Genomic DNA, 26,247 nt, shown 5'->3' on the forward strand with positions numbered 1-26,247 from the left:
AGAGGCAGTAATCATGAAGATGGCTTATGGATCTAATACAAAAACATCTAGCAAACAAGCCTTTCAAACCGCGATTCACTTCTTGCTTACTCGACGGTCTGGGAGTGAAACAATATTCTGAAAGTGAGGCTAGCCATCTGTTTCGACGACGCCGTGTGACGTCATTCAAGATGGCTTCCGGCCGGTAGAGTGAAGTTGTGTTTATTTTCAGTGGACAGCTTGCAAGCTGTTCGACTCTTGTACATTTCGCTTTAATGTGAGACCAGAGTTTACGGCCTTTGTTTGATACAGGGCCTTCCAGTATTTCACGATCGGATCAGCAACCCTTTGAGTCGCAGTTGCCTTGGTGTGGAAAATGTTGATCAAGGAATACAGAATTCCTCTGCCAATGACTGTGGATGAGTACAGGATAGCGCAGTTGTATATGATTCAGGTAATCCTTATGTCTGATTATTACCTTGTATTTTCTAACCGTCTCGGAGGTTCCATCATATTTCGTTGCCACTGCAACTTTGCTTACCACCTTCACGGTCTGTTTGGTGCGGCGTAGTGTGTGTACGATGTACACAGTTGTCTAAGTCAAGCTTAAGCTTATGTACGGCGCACTGAACAGGCCGACGAAGGATCGAATTTTTTTTTCTTCCCCCTGATAAGCTTATATATATTTACAAGGTAAATGTCAGGTCGCTGATGCCATTTATCGTTTTGAACGGGGTTTTCTGCTTTGGAACGCGCTGAAAAATCGTGCTTCGCTGGGAAAAGTCAATTTGTTCCAAGTTCATTTTTGGTGCATCTCCTTTCGTGACAGGAGTTGACAGAGTCAGTTGTTCTATGCATACGAATCGAACTTTAACTAAAACAAGATGAATCATACGATCAAAGACCTGAAATGGTTTAGGATCACTTAGGCTTTTGGTTCGAAATCGGGATCAAAAGTCAAGATATGTGAGTGGATTATTCATATTTGGGGATGTTTTCGTGATGTACTTGTTTGCCCAGTTTGCGAGAGTTTGTCAAATCGAAGTGAAATGCACATTTGCATGTCAAATTGTCTGTGGAGTTGACACATCTTAACTTCGCGTGGGCGGACGCACATGTTTTTGGCTTGAAGTCAAATTTTCCTTCTTTTTTGAATTCCAAACCACCTCTCTGTTTTCCATGTTTGTCTTTACATGCGTGGCCTTAAACCGTTAGATGCTTGATGTGATATTTATGATGAAACTGTGATCTATGGTTTCAAAAACGACTTTCAAACTGTGAGGAACTGAGTTTCGATTTTATTGCCTTTGTCACAGCCTTTCTGAATTTTTTTAACTTCAAAGGAATAAAATCCCTGGAGGCAGATTTCTACCTAATGTAATTGGATTCATGATTTTAATTATGACATTTGATTCAAGGAATTATTTTTCCTTGCCCAATAGATAGTGAATTCTGACATTTTCTGATGGAATAAAAAAGTAAAGTCAGGATTGAAATATACCTCTCACCTGTTCTGCGGTTATAAAGTCATAGCATTTCATTTTGAACACTGTCAATTAATGTGTGTAACATGGGTCATTATAAAGTGACATAATAGGCTAGCTTGTTTGGTTTCTACAGCAGTGCCATAGACTAGTCACAATTACAAAGCAAGTGTTTGCCTCTAATTATTGTGGTGCACCTCTTGGTTCAATTAAGTACTTTAATATGCTCGTCTGAACCTCAAAATTGAAAATCCACAGAATATTCATTAAATGGAGTTATCTATACTCTTCTGTTTTTAAGTAAGAACAGGTGAATGGATATAGATTTAAGTTGAGGAACAATATATTCTGAATGAAAGTGCCAATTTTTTTGCACCTTGGAAACGCAAGTATTTTCTGGCAGTGTGCTGTTTTTTTGTTTTGTTTTTTTTTTGCAGAGTGTTGTTTTCATGCAGTTTCAGTCCATTTTATGTTAGCAATAAGCTCTTTATATTATTTCATTTTTTATTTATTTTCCAAATTGCCAAGAAGCAGAATTCAGCAAATTAATACTATTACTTATTTTCGATGCAAAAAATAATTTTGTATGATGTAAATAAAAATTACATGTAGAGTATAAATAATGTAAATCATGGGAGTGAATGCCAAGGTAAAAATTCTCAGGAAACAAGTTTAGTCTTTATACCATATTTAGTTTATGACAAGCTCAATAGACACTGGGGAGTGGAGGGAGGGAGCAAAATAATGACATGCAGTGACGGTGATAAATAATGACAAATGTTCTTAGCCTTTCTCTTAATTAATGTTTGTTCCCAGTATTTTCTAAATGTCTTTAATATACACTGTACATGACTTTTGTAAATTATTCGTTAAATTATACATATAACTGAGAAAATGTGATCATTGTAATTAGCTGAGAGCATGCCAATTTATTGTTAATTTTAATTTGCACTGAAGTGCAAATTTATACACATGCGTTTGTAATTTGGAATAAGTAATCGCGTGAAAGCTCTTGCTATTAAGGATTTACACTCCTCATGATATTTGAAAATTCTTTCAAATTGCACTTGCCTAAAGGCTCTTTGAGAGAATGTCACAGATGGTGTTAATTCTTGATTGCACTCGATCCCATTCATGTGATCAATTGCCTATAATACTTATTTCTCAGTAATTTTCGTATGTCTTGCAATTCAGAGTTCTTTTAATTCCCAGCAAAAATTTACAGTTGTTCCTAAACAGTACTAGCCAGAGTTATTTCTCCTACTAAACGGATTTTGTCCACTTAGTTCACTGACTTAATTAATTCACACTAGAGATGAGAAACTTGTCCGAGACAGGCTTTCATCTGTGATGTGAACAGATGTAAAACAGGATGATCGAGATATGGTTTTGATGGGAAACTAGTTCAAATTTAGCCATTTTCTTAATATCCATCTGAATCAATGAGTTTTTGTTCCTACTATATGGGAAACTTGTTAAAATCGTTCTCAAATTTACTCTTAGACAGTTAACTGAACATAGTTTCGAACAAAATTCCACCAAAAAGACTGTAACTACATGTAAGACAAAAGATAAGCACTAAATATGTGGTATAACAAGACAGGGCCTGAAAGTGGCATCTAACCTGTGGTAATGTGAGGTTATGAAGGTAATTAAGAGTAGGCAAGTAAGGTAAAGTCTGCATACAAGCCTGGAGGCCCAGCAGGCCAGCACTAATATCTCTGGTTTCAGTGGCATGAAGCAACTAGGCATAATTCTACTCCACCCTTGATGGGATGCTAGTCCATCGCAGGGTTACTCCACAGCATTAAATTTGCTGGTACCCATCTATACACCTATGTGGAGAGAGATACTGTGAGAATTATGTGTCTTACCCAAGAACACAACACAATGTCCCCAGCCAGGGCTCAAACCTGGACCTTTTGATCCAGAGTCAAGTGCACTAACCATGAGGCCACAGCACTTCCCACTAGGGAAGGCAAGAGAAGACAAGTGCTGCATGGCAAATTCATGGTATAGTATCACGTAAAGCTTGTCAGACAGGTTTGTTGTCCTCTAATGTGAACAAAGCTATTATGCACAATTACCTTGAGACAATTTCACAACTATCCAAGAAAATCAGTAAAAGTGGTGTGATAGAATACTCATTTTGACTGAGTTAGGGTGGATCAGTGGAGTGGGCATGCTTCTGATCCTAACCAGATGCTGACATAGGACCCTCCAAAGGAAAATGACCATACATTTAATACTTTTACACCTAACTGTATGAATCAGTAGGCTTTTAGGATGTGTAGATTGTTGCACCAGGTTTTCCAAATTCTAAATTTTAGTGCAAGCTTCCTACAGTATTCGAACATGTCCAGTAAAAGCCCCAGTGCTGTACATGTATTTAATGTTGCAACATACATACATGACGTAATTAATTGCTCTGACCAAGGGCCAATACTTGAAATAACAGCTTCCCAGACTTGAAATAAGAAAAGACATGTTCTCCATGTTCCTATCGCGTTAATGAAACACTCGTGAAAATTTGGGAGAACTCAATAATGCTGTGTAAACACTCACCTGTCGGCTTGTGTTCCCACAGCATTTCTCATTCTCCCACACTTCAACACATGTTTCTATGAAACAATTAGATTATGAGCTCAACATTTCTGTGTGGGTGATAGTTGACGAGGGCGCAGCCAGAGTCAACTATCATGCACACAGAATCAAAAGCGAATAGAAATCGAGAGTGAATGATATATTTGTTTTAGTGTAAATCTACTAGTCGTTCTAGACTTTTCTCTAAATCCTCTTCACAGACATTTCAAGATAATCAAGAAGCAGCCGTCATTTTGTTAGCAAGGGCACACTGCTACACTACTCACTATGTGACACAGAATAGATAGTGAGTAGCATAGCCAATCAGAGAATGTCATTTGTGATAGAACGCTAGTAGATTTATACTACAACTTGATAGAAACATGGTATTTAAATATGTCTTATATATATGTATTATGATATATCTGTAAGTCAAAACTCTTTCAAGGTTTCCCAGAAACACTTCTCATAAGGATTTCAAAAGTGCTTATCTTGAGATAGTACATGTATGTAACACTCTGGTAGTATGCTTCGGGATTGGTGAATGTTGGTGAGCCTATTTGGTAAGGACTTATTGGGCAGTTCCAGAAAATGTCCATGCTCCCCCCTTGGAAGGGATTGGAATTTCCTGGGAAGTGGGGGTTCTGCAAGACCAAAAAATTTAGAGAGATGTATGAAGCTTAACTGGTATTTCCAGAGGGGTGGGGAGGTCTTGAAAAAAATCCCTTCCATGGGGGAGGTATGGATATTTTCTGGAACTACACATCAAGAGGGTGGAGGTGGGGTACAATATTATTATTAAAAGGATATTTGAATTTCTAAATATTGTGTGGCCTTTTATGTTTGGTTCACATACATGTAAGTATACATGTATAATGAGATAAAATTCAGGCACAGGAGATTCAGTTACCTTTAGTTACCCTATAAATCCCCAGGAGTGATCAAAGTGTAATTTCTCAACGCAATACCAGACATTATCGAGAAAACAGGTGATGAGAATAAAGAAACTTAAGTAAGCAAAATTAAATTAAATTAAGTAGTCATCTTGATGTACTGCCAAATTCTCAGAACTGGTATTAAAAGATTTGTATGACTCTCAGTAAGAAGAATTTACATTTTGAACTTGGGACTGAAAGGGTTACATAAACATCACAAATATTTGAGCATGTTGTACAATGACATCAAATACAATTTTAAAAGTTCTAGTGAACAATAGGGGATGTATGATTGAAGGGTGTTAATATCTTTCTTTAAGAGCTAAATCTAAATCTAAGGTTATGGTGTTAATATTAGGACTTATGGTTGAAAGTAAGTCTTGACTTCAGATTTGGAAGCAGTTATGATATCCCTCAGAAAAGAAAATCAGAAACAGCAAACCAAATATCTTTAGTAAAGTGTTTCTACGAGTTGTACGGTTCTAGACACTGTGTACACTATAGATCATATGTAGCCTATGATGAGCTATAGTCCTTGGATGTCATATTGCTTTCTTCACATGTGAAATATGAAAAATGCACTTGTTTTTGTGGTTTCATAGACCCTTTTCATAAATGGCTGCCAATTATAAATTCTTTTGTAAATATTAAAATTAGCCTGACTAACCTCATTTTTGAGTTGGTAATTCAAAAGAATTTTTACTCTCAAACGAGTAACCATATAATAAATCCTGTACTGACAAGCTTGTTTGTTCAAGAAGGCTTGATATTAGCCTCAATCTTTTTTTTTGTGTGTGTAGACCTCAACTCCATCTTGGTCCATAAACACGGAAAAAAAGAACTTGGGCAATATCCAGCCATCTTGACCTCACGCTTGGTCAATAACCCAGTACATGTATACAGTATTTTGGCATGTCTCAGATTATACCATTTCTCACTCCTGCAAGATAGAGATACATGTATATTGAAGTCAAACAGGAGGAATTCTTTAAAATAGAATGGGATAAGTTCAGCTGGACATTAGTCACTTAACATCAAGTTACAGTGCCTTTCAATGACATGTGAACTAGTTTTAAAACCCAACTAACAGTTGCATCTTTAAGCTGTGAACAATGATTACAATGGTAATCAACACATTTTCTGAGAGGTCTGCAACTAATGACAGAAAAAATTACAATCGTTGACTGAGCAAAATTCACATGTGAGTTATTGAAAGGCACAGTAAAGTGAAAATGTTACATTAAATAATTTTACATGCTATATAAAATTGCATCATTCATGGAAAAGTTTTTTGCCTGGTGCTAGATATTTCTAATAAAAGTCAAATGGAATTGATTGTTAAATTTTTGATATAACACCAATTGATCATTCATCTGGTATTCAGACAGCGAGAGGTTTTTTCTTTTACAGCAAAATGAAAATTTAAAGTGATTTTGATGAAACTAGGGCGAACAGTTTTGCATCGAGATCCAGAAACAAAATCTTAAATTATTTACGACTTTTATGATTTATCCTGTGAGTGCATGTACAGTTGGACTCCCCTAGCTAATTCAAACTTATTTTGAATTCCCCATTATTTCAAACTCAAAACCATTTCCCTTGTATTTACCTTTCAGTCATCAATACTACTGGCCATTTCAAACTCTCACTATTTCAAACAATTTTTCATTTCCCCTGAGAGTTCGAAATAGCGCGATTCAACTGTAGTTGTACTTACATGTATTTAGTCTTATTTTCATGCATTACTTATTCATAAAGTTCATTGAGGTTTTTTGTTTTCTATGAGAAACAGCAGCAGCAGATTATAGATTGTTCCATGTACCAAAATCCTCTTTGTTAACTTCAATTTAACATGTTTTTGAGACAAATACAATCACATCAGCAAATTGTTTTGCAATGTTATATTCTGCTAAAAGAAAAATAAAATTTATGTTCTAAAAAACCAACATGAATTCTGTAAACACAGCTGTGAATATAAAGCACCATCTGTTATGGGGATATGACTCTATGCATGTTTTAGCTCTGACTTGTCTGTTCCAGTTCTTAATAAAGTGAAGACTGTAATTGCTACCCATTTCCGAAACAAAATGTGTAACAAGAAAATGTTGTCAGAACATTGTAAATATTTTGAATTATTACATCTATTTGAAAAAAGTGAAAAAGAACTTCATAAATTTTATGTGTTGAAAATATGTGAAAAGGATTTTGTTTACCTTGCTTTATAAATTATTACTAATTGAATTCTTTTCTTAAATGAAGTACAACTTAACAGGAATGTTTTAAATAACTGACTGGTGGTTCATGTAGGTTTTAAGTTTGTGCGATCAGTAAGTGAAATTATAATGTGGAATTTGTATTTAAATTAGCATACTGTTGGAGGTTGGACAAATGAAATAAAATACAGAAGAAATGTACTTTTAGAGGTTGGAGAAACAACAAAACAAAGTTTAATAATTAATTAAAAAAAGTGACCTGTAATTAGCAGTTGAATTGAAGCCACTTATGAAATGAAGTTTGATTGGCTGTTATGGAGAAAGGATACACCCACGTGTACAGTAAAATATTTTCATCTTATTATAAAACACCCTGTAAGAGAGCTTGTGTTGAGAAACGTTTTTCTGTAATTCTATACATGTAGTTCTAAACAAAGAACTTAAGAGTGAGCTGTGGCTTACAAAAAAAAGTATTGTGACCTATTGATCACATGCACCAAGAGCTGGAATGTACAGTTAAACTCAATTACAGTTGAACCCCTATAAAGTGGCCACCTATGAAACAGCTACCACCCCTATATAGCAGCCAGTAATCAAAGTGCCGATGAAGGCTTTTCTATTGTTTTTACTTCTGTTAAGTGGCCAACCTCCTTTAAGTGGCCACTATCCATTTCCCCGAGGGTGGCTGTTTGATTGGGGTTGAACTGTAATCAGTTGATTAACTTGGCCAATTGCTCTTTTAGAAAAAGAGTCGACTGGATAGTGTTGGAGAGGGAAGTGGAGTAGAGATTCTTGAAAATACTCCTTACACAAATGGGCCAGGAGGTAATGGACAGTACACAAAGAAAATCTACCACATTGGAAACCATTTACCAAGCTGGCTGAAAGCTATCCTACCCAAGGCAGCACTGAGAGTAGAAGAGGAGGCTTGGAATGCCTATCCATATACCAAGATGAGGACCACATGTCCATTTGTAGAGAAATTTTTTGTTGATGTAGAAACGTACTATTACCCTGATGCAGGACAGCAGGTACACGTAAATGTAAAAAAAAAAATGTTTATAGTGGTCAGTGTGCTTGGAACAAAACCTACAGTGTACATGATGGTAGTTCTCAGACATGGCACACAAAGTGGACAAACATTAAACATACAAACAAACAGACAGATAAACAAACATTATTGATAGACTTAAAAATCCCAATGGGCAGGAGGCACACCAGTTGGTTATTTACAAGCATGACTGAGGAATTGAACTAGGGTCTACTGAGAAACAATTCCATTGTCAGTAGTGGTCAGAGCTGGACATAAACATGTGACCTCTTGATTTCAAGTCTAGTGCCCTACTTGACCACGTTGCCTCCATGTTATGTATTATTTATGTCTTAGTGGGATAAGATAGCCGCAAGCCAGACCTACTGCCGCTAGTGGTGCAGTTTATCTTGTTACAAATAAGCGTTATTGGTTGTCCTTGCAGGAAAATGTATTTAATTTATCACCAGTTGACCTCCAAGGAAGGGAAGTTGGTGAGTTTATTTCTCTGGGTTATTAATTTCAGAAGTGATACTGTCTGGAAAGTAGGTGTTAGTTACCTCTTTGTTGCACATGTTGTTTATTAAGATGCCAAGTTGTGGATTAAGCTTGGAATGATGTTTAACTTGTGTCAATGGTACATCTCTTAGTTGTTATTCTTCAATGAATAATAAACAATCATTCCAATTATTTAATGTGGCTAAATATAATTTAGGCAAAGTTAGACTCGAACCAATGGAGCTAGTGGTTTCTACTTTGACAGTACATGACCTGCAGGGCGGTCCACAGGAGATTTGCAGGGCTGTTGTGCTTCACTGCACTACATGTGCAGGATATGAGTTAGCTATAATCATCTCATATCCAACAAGCGCGAATGGAGAAATAGTTTTATTAAAAACACCCCCAAAATATAAAAAAAAAAAACTAAAATAAAACTAAAAGTGTTCCAAAAAATCACGCAAACGCTTACCATATTTGTAGAGCATATTATAGTGGCTCAAAACACATGATTTCTAAGCCAATGAAAACTCTTGAATTGCATTATCCAAAGATCCAGTTTTTAATAATACCCTGTAGGTGCCTTTACTTGTTCCACTGGGAGTTACATTGTATACCAAGCATATTACCCCAGTCTGGTGAGCTGTTGGTGTTTCCAAGATTGTTGCAGGTTGTTGTAGTAATTTTCACATTGAAACAAAGACATATATTTAAGTGCAGCTGTGCTGTCCGGATTGCTAATGGGACACCTTGATTTGAGGAAAGCTCCCCCTCAAGATGTACAGGTATAAAAAGAACAGTTTCCACACCTTAATATCTCCACCAGTGTAAATATATTGAATTGACATTGTTTGTGACTTGCAGATGTAATTGACCCAATCAAGGACCCAGTATCCTACTCAGACTACCTTGAAGAAGAAGATCCTTTGTTATACAAGTCCACAAAAACAGGGCGGGGCCCCATGAAGGAAGACTGGCTTGAATACTACAGAGTAGATAAGCCACCCTCTGATGTCATGTGTGCGTACAAGCTTATAAAGGTCGAGTTTAGATATTGGGGAATGCAGGTTAGTATAGAAAAGTTTCACAAGTGTTTTTTTGAACTCACTGTTGGCAGGCTCTTGTTAAGTTACAAGACAACTAACAACTGCCTCACAAAGTGGAGGTTCCCTGTTGGGTGCCCGAGGCATCCAGGAGCTTCCACCATTGGCAGCCAGCTCCTAGATGCAGACTGTTCCCATGGCTGGCAAATCCTGGCAACCCAGCCATGAGTCCCCCTCCTGAAGGGAGAACAAACAGGCACCCGCCGCACTAATTAAACAGCGGAAAGAAAGGGGAGGGTCAGGGGAGGGGAAAAAACCTCGAAGAAAATTCCCCACGCCAGAAACAGACACTCAAGGAAAACGCTGACAACGTGAAACTTCTTCAACGCCATGTGGCCCAAGAACACGGGGAATCCTGGCGCATGCACAGATCTAAACGCCGCTGACCGCAAAGGCAAGACTTGCGCTCCTTGTTGTTAACTCCGTTAAATTGGCAAACGACTTTGAAACAAAGATATCACAACTGTGACAGTGTTCGGAAATGTGTTGTCAATTAGCACAGATATATTTATACGATTTTATTTGTTCATTTTGTCGTAGTTTTTTTAGGATTGAAAAGACATATCAAGCACTCCAGAGAGTTTTATCACATTTCCAAACACTTCGAAACTTGTCAGTCAAAAGTTCCTTTTAGCTTGCCTCGTGTCACTTGTTTAAGTGCGCAGAGAAATCCACTGCTAAACCAAGTCTAAACCAAGTCTGTTTGCTTATTCTCAGAAAGTGCGCACTATATGACAGTTTTTAATCAGGTAATTGTGATCTCTTGATTTTTCTGATCTTATGGTTGTATTCAGGGTTGCAAAAAAGGGCGCTAAGGGTTATATTTCAACTCTCTTCTTGAGTCGCGTTTGGAAATGTGAAGAAACGCCGTCTCTTGTGTTCTATATCTGGTTACAGAAATTGCGAGGAAGTTTACAAAAGCGATAACAACACTGATGGTTAAGAAACTTGCTCTAAGCTTGCAACTTGCATAAGAACGCCGGGAGTCTGAATAGTTGAGAACCAACACTTTTTCCTTTCCCTTTTTCAGAATAAAATTGAACATTTCATTCACTCGGGTCTGCGTCGCCCGATGTTAATGGGCCACAGACAAGCATGGGTGTGGCAGGATGAGTGGTACGGGCTCACAATCGACGATATAAGACATCTGGAGGAAGAGACACAGAGAGTATTAGCCAAAAAAATGGGAAAACTTTCTGACCACGTTATCAACAACACTCCTTCGGATCGAGAGAGCGATCAAGAAGTGGGCTTCGCAAATGACAAAGGGCGGGGAAGTGTAGTTTACGTACAAGAAAACAACAACAGCACCAAACTAGAACTGATTTCTAAAACTTCACTAGACGAAAACGAGGGAATTGTATCTCCCTCACCCGTCGCGATAACAGTGGAAAAATTCGGATTTGATAAAGATGAACCTAGCAAAAACTCGTACGGGTTCGAATGCAATGGCTTAGGCCAGAGAGACTTGAGTTCTACGGCGGATACTTCTGCGGGGAGGCGACTGTCACGTGCGGATATAGTAAAAGGTTGGCACATGAGTACGATAGAAGCTAATGGATCAGATTCCGAGAATGACGAGTTTTTCGACGCGCAAGGTAAGATATTACTTGAAATTTGTCGCACTGTATATCCTTGCTCTTTAAAAAGTAGAACTCGATTAACCTCCCCCCTCTCAGTTTACTCTTAATTTTGTTTCGCACGACCATGTATTCGACACTCGATCTCCCCATACGCTCTAGCGAAGGACCAACCCACGAAATCTCAGTCTTTCGAATTTGGAATGGCGATTAAGTTGCCAGTGTATAGTCACAGGTAAACTTAATCAAGTTAGTAAACTGTTTCACTTTCTCGTCGCCACAGTATAGCAGTGTCTTAAGGAAACTATGCCTGTAACTTTTTTCGTTCAGTTTTGGAATAGAACTTCAATGTTGATAAAGGTTTTTGAACTTTCAGCTATTGGTGCATAGTGTACATATTAAATTTTGTTAAAACATTTCACTCTTGATTTAATTTAAAAAAAAAAAAGTGCAGGAAAGTTGATAATCTTGACCAAAAGTTACGTCTCCCTTCGATTTACAAGAAGAGTGAAGTCTAAACTCCCTTTCCCTCCATTTTCCTGTCTTAATACGTTTACGGTCTCATGTTTGTTGTCAGCTCTAGTTTCTCGTTTTATCAGAGATACCATGAACACAAATGTGTGTTTTTCCTAGTCCATATGTACTTCGACTTTGATTTTTTCAGTCAATAGTCTCAGTAAAAGATCAGTGAAATTCCTTTTGTGTGGAGATCAGTCTGCGCGAACTTTGTTGTTTCGAATACAGCAAAGACAAGCTTTTCGAAAAAATATAGAGATTCTTGTGATCTTAAAGGGGATCAGTCACGGTATTTTGAGTTATTTTTACCACATACAAAATCACATTTAAATGGTAGGAAACCTGAAAATAACAATTTAATAAGATAGAAAAACACCAAGGAGATAATGATAAACCATAAAGGAACAAGGATGGCTAAGGATGGAGAAGATTGACACGGATTACAAACGACGAATTTGAAAAATTGAGGCTAAACTTTTCAATATGCGCAAACCGTGACTGAGCTCCTTTAACATCTCTTGATAATTTAGCACAAGTCCACTTGCGTTCTATCAGGACAGAATGCCGTTGTCGTATTGGCTACGCTACTCACTATATCTATACCATTGTAGATAGTGAGTAGCCTAGCAGTGTGCGCTTGTTAACAAAATGACGGCCGCTTCTTTTCGTTTCTTATACTAAAACAATATTAGATTATTCGCTCTCGAATGGCTTTCTCCCCTTAATTTGCCAATGGAGATCATATCTTCATCTCGGAAAGTAACACAGAACCTACGGTAATCGTCTTGTTAACCTTCTTTGCTGCCTTCATACTAAAGGTTCATTTTTGTTTGGTGCTTATTGCAGAGGAGCTCGAAGAGAACCCTTTCAACACGAATCTGCTGTCCATACGTAACGTGGAGCTCAGTAACAGTTTTAAGAGTCTAGAGTTGGACACGGATTCCTCTCGGGGTAGTGGAGAGTCTTTAGATTCATTGGCATCTTCTGTTGTTGACGACCAGAGCTTGGTAAGATCAAGAGCGTCAAGTAACGTGCACCAATTGTACCTACACCTACAGCTAACTCTCACTCTTACAATTCAGTTCTTTACCGAGACACTTTTAGCTTTTTGATCTATTTTCTTGTTTCCTGCATACGTTTGAGGCCCTGTGTTCTGCTTGTAAAACGACCTAAATGCTGAAGAAATTTTTCGCCTCAGGATTGTAGTTGTTTCTGTAGCCTTTAATGTGGATTCGTTTTGCATGTGTTTAAAGATACGAGAAAAGGCGCGAAGGTTTTGACGCGTCGTTGAAGTTCTAAGCGCTGATTGTTTAATCTGAAGATGCTTCTGCATTGCGGAAGTGAAAAACGGCGCCAATTTGATGGCACGTCATTGATGTTCTGCCAGTTGATTGGTTAAAGAAACTAGAGTTGCGAGGTTGAGTTGACCTGTTGTATGTTAGATTTCTCTGCGAAGCTAACCTCATTTCTTTTTCAAAATACTTTTCCTTGCAGTCTCCTCGCCTCATCCGGAAACAGAAGCTATGTAAGAAAGTCAGTGATACCTCCACGTGCTCGTTACCATGCTCTCGCATCACAACCTTAATCCTTGTCATCCACGGAGGCACTCAAATAGACACGGGACTGGACCCCACATCACGTGACATGGATTTCAAACTACTCCATGATGCATTCGAGGCCGTGATAAATTCTCATTACAAAGGGGCGGTGGGAAAAATTGCGTTGAGACTTGTGGAGTGCCCTGCTATTTGCTCCAAGGCACTTAATCTGTTGTCTCAGCTGTGTCCTTATTCGGAGAGTGATTCAGGTAAGGAGGTGAATTCCGTGAAACAGTCAACATTAACAACAACAACAAAAATCTTATTTTACTTTAGAGTTAGAGAGTACAATATTGTATTGTAAAAACAAAAATGATAGGGGTGGTGGCTGCGCGAAATAGCCTAAGAGTTAAAAATGCCAGGCAGCTAGTGAAAAGAAGAGATATTTTACATGTTTAGGTCAGAGGCCCAAATAAACAAACAAACAAACAAACAAACATAGACACAAATAAATAGAAATAAACAATTGTAAGCTAACTACCAGTAGACTTAAGTTCTTATATTGCAAATCAGTGTTTTTATCCAAGAGGAGCGATGTACAAATATCTAATAATCTCTGATTAAGTGTTGTTTCATTTTCTTTTTAAAAACCAAGACAATGAAGCTGGTTTCATATCTTCATCGATGGAATTCCATAGTGATGGGCCTTGAAATCTTATGTTGAATATTCTGAAAATTTCAGTGTCAGTGAAATAAGATAAAAATTAATTAATGTTTCTTCTTTTGATTTTCTGGTTTTCAGATGTGGCTAGTGTCAACAGCGGTTTCACTCCAGTTTCCAGTAGTTTTCCTCTGAGCGCAATTTCTCTCATGGTTTCTTCCTCGCCATTTTATGACGAGGCGGTAAATTCCATGGTAGTCGCCACAAACATGGCTTATAAGGAATTTCTTAGATCTGACGAAGGCCAAGGGTTTAGAGGAGAGGTGGGTACAAACATTAGACATGGCTTCTAGTGTAAATTGTCATCCTGATGTCCATGATGTCCATTGTTGTTAACTCTGGCGTTGTTACGTTCGGTTTGACTCTTGAACGTTTTTAAAGTTGTGTGCTGTGGTTTTGGTTTCGTTAAGTTTTTTGGCTTGACCAGAAAGCGCGCGCAACATCACGGGGCGCAAGACTCGTGCACCTTGTGTCAACCAATCAGAAGAACATCCTGTTTCACCAGCCAATCAAGGGAGTAAACCTAAGACTCATTTGTCTTACGTTATGTTCCCGCCCTTATTGCGGATTGTACATCGTGTTTCCAGATGTGATTGGCTCATTCCGCTTTGGTAGCACTGTCATTGGCTCTTCAAGTGGATTGTTCCGATTTTACTTTCATGGAAGTCTTTGAACGAGGGGTCAAACTTCGCGGTTAGCTGCCATTTACCTCAGATGAATGACAAAATTTGTCGAGTCAGTTGTCTTGGAACCCTGATATTTTGCCATTAAAGTGGTACTTTTTTAAGGTAAATCGGCGTTTGAGAGTTACCATCTACATATGGAGTTTCGCTCAGTTGACGTTTCTTATGCGCTGTTTTATGTCTCTATCTCAGGTTTGTCTTCTTGGTGACTGTATGGGCGCCCTGCTCGCGTACGATGCTCTAACCTTGAGTGTGAACAATTTACGAAGTAGGACTCAGAGTTTCCTCTCGAATACGGCTATGCTTTCCCCAAACGCTGCCTCGTCCGCGCCGCAAAACACGGCAGAGACAAACGGCGGCGTGCCAAGAAAACCTCGGCGCATCAGCAGTCACACGCCGCCAAGTAAAAGCAACCTGGAGAACTCACACAACCTTCGACTCAGTCTAAGCAGTGGAAACATCCGAGAAAACGTCGACCCTGAAAGAGACGAAATGATCACTTCGCCTCCGGTTGAAGAGATGGAGGACAACGTTATGAACTCACCGCGTCCTCTAAGCAAGGCGGCCAGACTGCAGACGTTTAGTTTCGAGACCATGTCGCTCTCCGTTGATTCAGTGGATCAAGTTATGTTTGATTTTGAAGTGTGCAAATTTTTCGCGTTTGGTTCGCCTATTGGACTTGTGTTAGCTTATCGTAGGTTCTTGAATGGAGAGGATAGAGATCGAGGAAGTCTCGGTGAGAATTGATTGTCAGTCGATTAGTTTTCTTTTTCTGTTATGTAATATTAATTTTTGTTTTCGAAACCCTGACTCTCGTTAAGTCAAAGCTCAAGTCAATTTACATTTAACGTTTTTCTTCTGTTTTAAGTGTCTGTCGATAATACCCTAGTGTGTGACCATTCAAATGAGAGCTATTGAGCAGTGCTTTCATGTGGTACCGTTTATAACGCTCCACAATGTGGTTCTGTGGTCTTTGGATGATGAAACCCTACTGTGACCATTCAAATGAAAGATATTGAGCAATACCTTCATATGGTACTGTTAATTACTCTCCGCAAGTTGGTTCTAACTTTTTTCAAGTCTGTGGATGATTAAACCTTCGTGTGTAACTATTCAAGTGAAAGCAACAGAGCAGTATTTTCATGTGGTACTGTTTGTTATGCTGCACAAGGTGTTCTTAACTTTTTGCAAGTCTATGGATGATAAAACTCTAGTGATTGGTCATTCAAGTGCAATATATTTAGCTGTGTTTTCATGAACTGTATAGGGTCGCTCCCATTTTCGAGTCTGTGGATGAACCCCAGCTTATGACGATTGAAATATAAGCTGTTCGTGTAGTGCTGTTTAAAATGTTGTTCAAGGTGGTTCTGAAGACCCTTGCAAGTCATTCTAACCATTTACTTCTTGTTCCCCAGCTGTGCCACCAAAGCCTGCTTGTAACCAAGTCTACAACCTGTTTCACCCCTTCGACCCGTCGGCGTCCCGAATCGAACCTTTGATCATGAGCCAGTTTAATCAAATCCCGACCGTAAGCGTACCTCGTTACCACCGGTTTCCATTAGGTGATGGCCAATCACATCTCCTTAATAACGTCATCGGTGCTTATCCAGAGTTGTTTGTGGCGCAGCCGCCCTTGACTCCTGGTGCCAGGTCCCGCCCGGGCATGGTTAGACGAGGAGACAGCAATCTAAGCACAACAAGCCTGGTGTCTAGTGACAGTTCTGGTGGCACGGACCTGGATATAGGTATGTGTATCCTTTAGTTTCATTCGATCCTTGGCTGTTCTGATCTAATTTTTTCAGTGAATAACTTGTTTTCAATTTTCTCCCGATTCGTTTATTTAGCACTTTTTCCCTTTTCATTACAATAATACAGTACATTATCATACACTCTTTCAAACTTACTATTTTCTAACTTATCTTATTTATTTTAGTACACATACACACTACATACCTCACAACACGCTTTTTACAAACTTTTGACTGAATGTTGCTGTTTCTTTAATAGCGTAGGTTTTACGAGAGTTGACCTTAAGCCCAACTTAATCGAACCAAACAGGACGGAAAGAGTGAACTTGAAACTCGCATTGAACGTTTTAAGACAAATACTTAGATTTGTGATCACGATAGATTGCGTGAAATTTCTTTGGCTGTACTGGACACCTCCCCTCAACAACGGATTTTATTTTCAGTCCAGCTTTGTTCCATCTGATCTACATTTGTCTTTCAATGTCTTCTTTAAAGAATACGAATGAGTTTGCTTTATATTTATACCACAGTTTACAACCCAACGCTTTTCCAAGTATGAGGGGTTCTTTCATCACTGTCTGTGTAATCTTGTTCGAGTTTTGCACAATCTTAGTTAATGCTTTTTCTTTTTCATTTTTTTCAGCGACCCAGAATTGGTGGGGCACCAAGCGAGTAGACTATGCTCTGTATTGTCCCGAGGGACTTCAGCAGTTTCCCACAGCTGTCCTCTCGCCTCTCTTCCATGTCAGCTACTGGGAGTCCAGTGACGTGGCTGCATTTGTCGTCAGACAGGTTAGAGAAAAACCGGTTTCACTCTGGCTTGAACTTGTCGTCAGAACTCCATAGCATTTGATCTAATACGAAAGTCACCTTCGATGCGACCAAAAGGCCCCATCCATACTACGTCGGAGAAGTTTGAAAACGCAGCTTTATTTCTACGGTTAGGCGTACCCTCCACACTAATCCGTCATGAAAACGGAGCTTTTCGAACACGTTAAGTCTTCAAACTGGAGGAATTTGAAAACGTCGGCTTTCCGTTATAGTGTGGACGGAAAACATTTTGAAAACGGAGCTTTTCGAAAACAATGACGTCACGATCATCATGTGATATTCCGTGACCGAGTTTTCCTCAAACACAAATCCAAAAACGACTGGTCATTGTTGCGTTTTCAAATTTCTCCGGCGCACTGTATACAGAAAACATTTGATGCGTTTTCAGAGTGAAAACGCCGCTTTAGTGTATTCGTGGCCTAAGATACCGCTCCAACTGACAGTCGAATCAGTCTTTTTACGGACACCTCCGTGATACGAACACGTCTATATTACGGAAAGTTTACGTGAACCCAGAGAAACCAGAATTCATATCTTTACTTCTATACGGACAGCTTCATAACACGGATGCTCAGTTTTTGCCCCTTGGTGTCTGTATGAAAGAGATCGAACTGTATTGTAAAATGGAAGTTGTTTTTAAAAGTATCGTCAGTAAAACTCCGAAAAGTAGCGACGTCAAACGCAATTTGAAGAGAAAAGAAGATGGCGAGTGCAACTAGCTACAACAAAACGATCTCCATGACATTTATTTCAGATTATACCTATTGCAAAGGCAATAAAAAGTTTTGTTCTGTTTTGACGTAGCATAAGCTCAGTTTTGAACAAGTTTTAATCATTTTTGACTCTCTATATGTTAAAAACATTCTTACATGATTTATCAACCTTGGATGTGTTGAAATATGGTATACGTTTTAGCTATCCGTAAGGTTACGACCCTCGGAATATAGCGACACGAAAAGACCGCGAAATCCTAGAGTAACAAGTGTTGCTAAAGGTATTCCACTCGTTACATTACGTTTTTGTCAATGCAGTTTTCTGCTGTTCTTTCACACAGATTCTTCATGGGGAGTGGGACATTTCAAGTGTTTCGTCTCCCAATAAAAGAATCCAAACGTTTAGTCCTTCCGAGCCCAGAGAGAAGTGGTTAAAACGAAGAACTGCCATCAAAATCAAGGTATTTTGGTTCTATTAGATGTTCCTAATGGTGGTATATGAAAAAAAAAACCCTTCCGTTTGTAGAGTGCGTTGATATCTCGCTCTATTTCTAGAAAAGTGAGGCATGTAACACAAGTCTCGTGCTGATGTTATATTATTCTCTTGAGTAACCTTCTGGAAGTAACAGCAGGTCAATTTTTACTTTCTCGCCAACGAACTTTGCGAGCGAAATTTAAACTTATTGCACAGCCCAGTTGTCCAGTTTTGTGGAATATCTGGGAATCTGGTATATAAGAAAGTAAAAAAAGCTTTTCAAAACGAAAAAAAAACTAGAGGCGAAACAAAAAGGAGCAAACTTTTGTGTTAAATGTTACCCCTAAGATTCACAATTACGCCAGTTTTTGTTTGAAAGGTTACACTTGAAAGAGTTGTAGTAAAGAGTAAAAGAGTAAAAAAAGTTTTCGAATAAGAGTTTCATCAAGAGCAACACATGAATACTTCCAGCTGCTATAAGAATCAAAATGGGAATTATTTTGACAAGAATTGCATTGCTATATATCAGCTCAAGACTTCTGACCAACAAGAATGCTAAATAATGCTCATATTGCTTTTTATTTTCTCGACAGAACCTGAACGCCAATCATAGAGCTAATGACCGGGTTATACTTGAAGGTGTTGACCAGTGTCTCTCAGCAAGGTTCATGTATGGACCTCTGGACATGGTGTCTCTTAGTAACGAGAAGGTAATGAACCTTTCTCTTAGCCCCTACGTAAATGGCTCCTAGCAACTTGGGTTGGATATTCAGTTTTACATAATAATGAATGCGCGCGCTCTGATTGGTCAATCAGCTATGGTTTATTGTGCCAGTAAACTCATGGAAATTTTGTGTGTCTTCTGAATTATTATGTAAAAGCAATAGACCACAGGTTTCTATGGTTTAGAGGCAGATAAACCACTTGAGGTGTTGGAAGAACGCTCGAAGAATTCTTCGAGTGTTCTTCCAACATCCCGCGTGGTTTATCAGCTTATAAACCATAAAAACTTGTGGTCTATTGCTTAATGGTTTATTGACATTGATCTGTTTTAGGTTGATATTTACGTCATGACCCAGCCCCCCTCGGGTGAGTACGTTTTGTTTGACACCGTAGTCACCGGAAGTGGAGGAAGATTATCGTGTACCATTGCTGAAGAGAAGAAGCTTCCGGTAGGGATTTACCCTGTCAAGTTGGTTGTAAGGTATGTAACGCGTCAAACTTAACTCGCCTCAGCAAACACTAAAAAAATTAGTGTAACCCGTATGAGACTCCTTGCTGGGAGCATTCCTAACTCCCGAAGATGTTGAATTTGAGCCATTGGTCATAAGGTTGACACTGAACACGTTTTAGAGCGCTTTTCACTTGAGTGTTGAAAGTAACTGGATTGTCTGTGTCCTTTGTGATTGGCCAGACTGATTACTTTGGTTTTGGTTTTAGGGCACTTCATTGAAAACCGTTGTTTTCAACCGTACTATAATACGTGGTAATATTAAAGCATCTGCGTTCGTTTATGACTTCTTTCTGTCCCGTTGTCTTTATCTTGTCATGTTTTATCGTCATCAAAAGATAGTTTTGTATGCTGTAAGCCGCACAAAAAGAAGTCATATATCCCATCTAAAAAGTCATGTGGTCGCTCTAACCCCAAACCTTTTGAGGCCGTGTTTGTGTCTACTTGGTGCTAAGGTGAAGGGTAATCTCCGCACTTATTGTACATTGCCAAGTAGACAGGTTACCAGAAGGAAAAGTATTGAACTGCTATCGTCTTGATTCTGAGAACAATCGTGTGACATTTAGTAACGAGAATTAATATTTCAAGCTTTCTGTTTTCAGAGGCGATCATACTTGGGTAGACAGCAACCTGGCCGTTTTACCGCCCAAGACAGAGGCGGTGGTATTCAGTATCGACGGCTCATTTGCGGCCAGCGTCTCCATTCGTGGAAAAGACCCAAAAGTCCGTGCAGGTGCCGTGGATGTCGTAAGGTAAGTTCTGGCAAGTACTCTGTTTTGTGTTGTCGTACAACTCAGCTACGAAAAGGGTGGTAAACGTCCCTCACATCGCGAACTTGTCACAACAAAATAAGACAGAAAAAGCAGCATTTCAGTTCCTTTTATGCTGTACGAGGAAAGCGTGTTATGGTGATAAATCATCAGTATAGCAGGGTATTTGGAAAGGAAATTCCTGTAGAAAGAAACGCTCCCTTCTTGTTATGATATTTAAACGTACCACTCCTCCCCCTCCAAACCCTGTTGTGGTAAGATTATTTTACTTCCTTGCCGTCCCCTCCTCAGTCAAGTTTTCTTTCCTTATAGGCATTGGCAGGAGTTAGGATTCTTGATCGTGTACGTCACAAGTAGACCTGATTTTCAAAAGATGAAGGTTATGGCTTGGCTTGCTGAGCATAACTTCCCCTATGGGCTTGTTACGTTTGGTAATGGCATCTCAAAGGATCTTCAGAGACATAAAACCGAGTTTCTTCGTTATCTAGTCAACGATGTAAGTAATTTGTTAGTGTATAAAGCGCGGTCTAGACGAAGGTTTGAACGATGAGTGTACTGTGATTGCCCTCCAACTCCTCGTGAGCATGGGTGAAGCGAGATAAAACTCTCGATAGCTTTCAAGGCAAATTTGAGTAGGTTTATATTCCACGCAAGCGCACGAGAGTCGACGAGAGTCACCGGTAGCGCACGAGAGTCTGCGAAAATTCGATGGGAGTCCCCGAGAGCTCACGAAAGTCACACGAGAGTCAGAGCAACACGAGAGCTCAGAGCAACACGAGAGCTCTGAGCAACACGAAAGCGGGAGTTTGAAATCTTGTCAACTGATGCTTGACAAGAGTTTACGGAAAACGAGTTTGGAGATATAATAGTGAATAATAAATATAAGACATAGATAATGAAATGGACGGAACCACAATCTTGCTCCCATTGTAGAATTAGGGATACACTGTTGTTTTCTATTAAATACTTGTTTGTTTATTCTTAGTGTCAAGTGCTGATCCACGCAGCGTACGGATCAGTGAAAGACATATCAGTGTATGCATCTGTTTGTGTCAAGCCGCATCAGATATACACCGTGGGAAAACACCATCCAAGGAAATACGCAAAACAAGCTCAGGTAAGTGTTGGCGTCTCTTTTGAGCTGTTCAAATTCGGGTAAAAGGAGGTCTTGAAGTATTGTATCCCCGAGATACTAGGAAAATCGAACAAGAACGTACCTCTCAATGGTAGCTGTCTTTGATTTCCGGTTGGAACACTAGAGTTACACGAGTGCGCAGGGCTTACATCCATTTAGACTTTGCTCGCGCGTAAAGTTAGCATTTCAAACCAGAAACCCAAATGATCGACTTAGAGTAAGTTTAGAAGTTACTGGAGGCGCCATGGCTTGATGGTTAGTGCGCTGAATCTCGGATCGAGTGGTGTGGGTTTGAGCTCGTGGTCGATGTGTTGTGTTGTGCGGCAAAACACTTTGTTCTTACAATAATCCTCTCTATGCAAAAGCGTAAAGGAGTACTGGCGAACTGTTGAAGCAACTCGACAGAATCCTAAACGTTTACTTGCAATGGGCTATAGTCGCGCAATGCCACAGAAAGCGCAGTTGCTTCGTCCAGTGCATTGGACTAGAACATACTTTAACTGCTGAAAAGATTATGAATCTCAATCAACCATTTTTTGTTGTTGTTTTCAGTTCTTAAAGGATGGCTATGCAGCTCATCTAACCGCACTTTCTAGTGAAACAATCTCCAGACCTGCTGTGGGAAATTCTCGTTTGATTCTCAGGCGAGGTTGTTTCGGCCTACCCTCGCGTGCGTCCAAGACGAGACACAAGATCAAACGTTCTATTTCAGACAGGCCCTCACCTGATTCCGATAAAGAGTGCTCGTCAACCTTATCGGGAACATTCAATTACTCTTCCTTTAGATACACTAAGGGGCGATCTGTGAGCAAGTTTGATGAACAATAGCTTTTCAAGGTATCTTTGTTGGTAAGAAATGTTCCACTTTAGCATTGAATCTAGAGAATCGATGCGTGTAGTTTAAGATAGTTTTTCTTCCTTATTAGGATGTGCGTCATGGTTTTCTGAGGCGGGAGAAAAACAAGATGTTGGCCCGCGGGTAACGCGCGTGTCGTTCGCCTGTCGCGCGAGGTGGGTGAAGAAACCACTGCTGTTTTCAAACTGTTAAACAGCCTCTTTACTTGTGTTTGGCAAAAAACGGCTAACCTTTTATATGACAGGAACTTAATTAATAATTTTTCTTTCGAGGCCGCCAACGTCATGCGACACTTCGCTCACTGAAATGTTGCGTGACATCCCAAATGACGTTTATGAATCAGAATAAACTAATTAGGGGCTCTTAAAGCAAGCGTATCTGTCTTCACGGGCTTGCCAATTATAGTTCATCTTTATTTTTTAAACGGTCAAAACATATTTATGCATGACAAAGACACCGTGGCGAGAGTGGGACAGCAACGATTTTCGCTTCTCTGAAAAGGAGCTCAGTCACGGTATTTTGAAATATTTTGGCCGCGTACAAAACTATCTTTAAATTGAAGGAAACCTGAAATAATATATAACTAAGACAGAAAAACACCAAAGAGATGCTAGTAAATCGTAAAGGAGCAAGAATGGTTAAGAGTGGAGAGGATTGACGCGGATTACAAACGACAAGCTTGAAAAATTTAGGCTAAGATTTTCAAGATGCGCAAACCGTGACGTAGCTCCTTTTTAAGAGGTTGCGTGACGACGCAAAGAATGTTTTCGAACTGGTCATGAAGTAGGCGAAGATTTCGTGTCATTTTATCACGTTGTCACGTAATCTTGTCACAATATCACCACACCTAACCAAGTAACCTCGCTGAACTGTTAGGTTCTCTCTCAGTTTTCGTCCCTTTTCTTTCCCTCACGGTCTCTCGAGTATTTGGCTAAATGTTCCTGTACTTGTTTGTTCAAGCAGTTGTAAATAATACTTAGAGTGTATCTATAACCAAATAGTTAGTTGTAAATGTTATTCATTTGTAAATTTTTGTAGATACAAGGTGTAGTTTTTCCTGAACTTTAACTGCGGAGTGCTCCTTCGTTATTTTCCCAGTAGTTAGGTAACGTTATTTAAGTTGAAACTATCAGTAACTAAAAAGTATACTCTGAAAGTTGTCTGTGTGTATAATAGAGAAGAAACGAAATCAAAATTTCTCGAAGACTTGATCTTCCTGAAGAGAGCAGATATACCAATTTTAAAACAAATACCTTAATAATAATATCTAGATACAGATTTAAGGTATACACTTATCACACCTGGCTGGTCCAATCACAATCGAGTATTTTACTGATGGTGTGTTTTAGTGGTCTAGGCTGCGTCCAGTACTTTTGACAAATGTATTTAATTAAAAAATTATGTGATTAATTGAAAAAATCTAATTTTAATTATAAATTTGATGTTATTCGAATGCAATATCATTGGATGTTCTGTTCAGTTTGCTTTTCCCATTTGTAACATCGGTAGATTTTATAAATGAAACTTCTTTTTTATTATACAGACCACACTGTAATGTTATCATTGCCAACAAAATCTAAACCGCAAAAACGGAAATCTTCCCAGAAAGTAAAAGACGGCTTGTAAAAACTTGTGCATAATTGTCTCTGTTTGCCGGGAACCCGAAATCGCCTTGTTGCCGCTTTCGAAAAGTGTTTTATCGACCGAATTATAAAGGGACTGTACATTGTGAGTTACAAGGATATTTAAAGATAATAATAATTTAAATTAATTTATAGGATCAATGATTTACTCTTGAAATGTTCACTTATTTATGGACTTAACTGTTGAGTCTTGCTGAAAAATATGCTATCTGGTAATATGGCATTAATTTATTCCTTTGGAAATCACCAAGAATTTTTTCTACAACCATTTCTCGGCGGAATCATTCCGTTAACCGAAGGCTGTCACGTGTTGCGTTCAAATTCCATTCACTGATTGGTCGGGTAAAGTTGTCGGTGTTTTTCATTGGTCCATAGCACGTGAACAGTAAATGAAACGCTGGCATTTCTCTACTGTATCACGTGTGCTCTTAACGGGAGAGTGTTTATATGGTCGTTGTATCACGTGACCCAGTTTTTACAACCAGTCGAAGCATAGGAAAGTTCTTGGTGTGTTCAAACATAAAAGTAACAATAGAGGTTTGTGTGTGCCTCACTTTAAATAACTCAGGGTGATGTAAACACTTGAGTGACCTGGTGAACATCCCAGTCTCTGAGGTTCGCGTGTTTACATTACGCTGTCTCTTCATTTTCCTAAAATAACATTTTCTTGTTCAACTGAACGTTGAAAATACCTGTAGTGTGAGATTCTGCCTGTTTTCGCCTTAAGGGACCTCGTGATATTTGTACCACGCTCTTATTTTTTTTTAGTTTTCTTTTCTTTATTTGAAGAGTTTTAAATTTACGTAGCTTATTAAATATCTAAAGCAGTCGTTAGGATGTGCATTGTTTGTAATATATCTACCTTTTAAGATTGTTGCAATGTATTAAAGTTTTGTGTTAATATAGCTGATCTAAACAGATATTCGCTTTAGCAACTTTTTGTAGATTAGCGTGCTGATTATTTAAATACAATTTAAATAATCTTGTTTTCTTGAATAATTGTTCCTCTTCGAAATTTCACCCTTCTTTTGTCGCATCAAAATGTTATCCAGTTAGAAAATCATCTTTGAATCGTCAGCTACAGCAAAGTTACTGAAACAGGCTCCATGTATTTGTCTTTTTTTCGATGATCGGCAGAGCTCTATAATGAACGCGTCCTTCGCCGTGTAAGGGAGCTCAGCCACAGTATTTTGAGTTATCTTGGCGATGTACAAAATTGCCTTAAATTGAAGAAAACTTGAAAATAATAGTTTACTAAGATAGAAAAACACCAAAAAGATAATAATAAGCCATAAAGAAACAAGGATGGCTGAGGATGGAGAAGATTAACACGGATTACAAACGACGACCTTGAAAAATTTAGGCTAAACTTATCAAGATGCGCAAACTGTGACTGAGCGCCTTTAATCAAAAGTGATTTCTTCGGCTCTTATTCTAATCGAGGAAATGCGTTTTTCCGATCACAAAGTACTGCTTTTTGACTTTTTGACTCGTGGTTTCGATTCTGAAGTTCTTTCTAAAATGACCTTTCTACTCGATCAATCTGAAGTACTCTTTTTACATTAGCATCTTCGAAGAGTGAAACAATTTGCTTGCGGTCCTTTCTGCTTTCATACTCGGTCTGCTCTCGTTATAACAAACAAACTCAGAATCGAGCCCGACCTGGTGTCCGTAATAGTTTAACACTTTTTTTGGCATCCGTTCGTTTAGTCCCAATATCACCAGAAGTCGACTATTTCTCGTTCTTTGCATGAATATGAAAATACGAGAGTGAATGCTAAGGGCCAACTGGATTGGGTGCGAGATGTTCACAATTCTCTCTCTCGATAATGCACGGTAAAGCTTGAAAATTGTATTTTGGGGCCAATCGACCTCCGGTTGGGGGCTAACCGCCTGCGGCTAATCGGCTTGGGGGCTAAACGACTTGTATTCCTTTTTTTTTTTTCGGTAAATTGTCTATAAAATTTCTCTTGGACTTCATT

General features: G+C 38.9%; 1 protein-coding gene across 1 annotated transcript; it reads left to right on the top strand.

Annotated features, from left to right (window-relative positions):
* Positions 1–165: 165 nt before the first annotated feature.
* On the top strand, positions 166–25,170 carry LOC145464524 (protein retinal degeneration B-like). Its single transcript, XM_081448437.1, has 18 exons — positions 166–433; positions 7,938–8,225; positions 8,670–8,718; positions 9,587–9,789; positions 10,856–11,423; positions 12,768–12,928; positions 13,416–13,728; positions 14,262–14,443; positions 15,056–15,599; positions 16,279–16,608; positions 17,255–17,403; positions 18,497–18,616; positions 19,224–19,340; positions 19,686–19,834; positions 20,464–20,613; positions 20,944–21,127; positions 21,617–21,748; positions 22,319–25,170. Exons 1-18 carry the CDS (start codon positions 356–358, stop codon positions 22,592–22,594), a joined length of 3,993 nt encoding a protein of 1,330 aa, XP_081304563.1. The 5' UTR covers positions 166–355; the 3' UTR covers positions 22,595–25,170.
* Positions 25,171–26,247: the final 1,077 nt, after the last annotated feature.

Source organism: Orbicella franksi, chromosome 12 (genome assembly GCF_964199315.1).
Source record: "Orbicella franksi chromosome 12, jaOrbFran1.1, whole genome shotgun sequence".
In the NCBI taxonomy this organism is placed as follows: Eukaryota; Metazoa; Cnidaria; class Anthozoa; order Scleractinia; family Merulinidae; genus Orbicella; species Orbicella franksi.

Excerpts from the sequence above, each read along its gene's own strand:
- LOC145464524 (XM_081448437.1), top strand. The coding sequence starts at position 356 with ATGTTGATCAAGGAATACAGAATTCCTCTGCCAATGACTGTGGATGAG. Across the intron at positions 8,226-8,669 it reads ACCCTGATGCAGGACAGCAG|GAAAATGTATTTAATTTATC; the intron begins GTACACGTAAAT and ends TTGTCCTTGCAG. Across the intron at positions 9,790-10,855 it reads TTAGATATTGGGGAATGCAG|AATAAAATTGAACATTTCAT; the intron begins GTTAGTATAGAA and ends TCCCTTTTTCAG.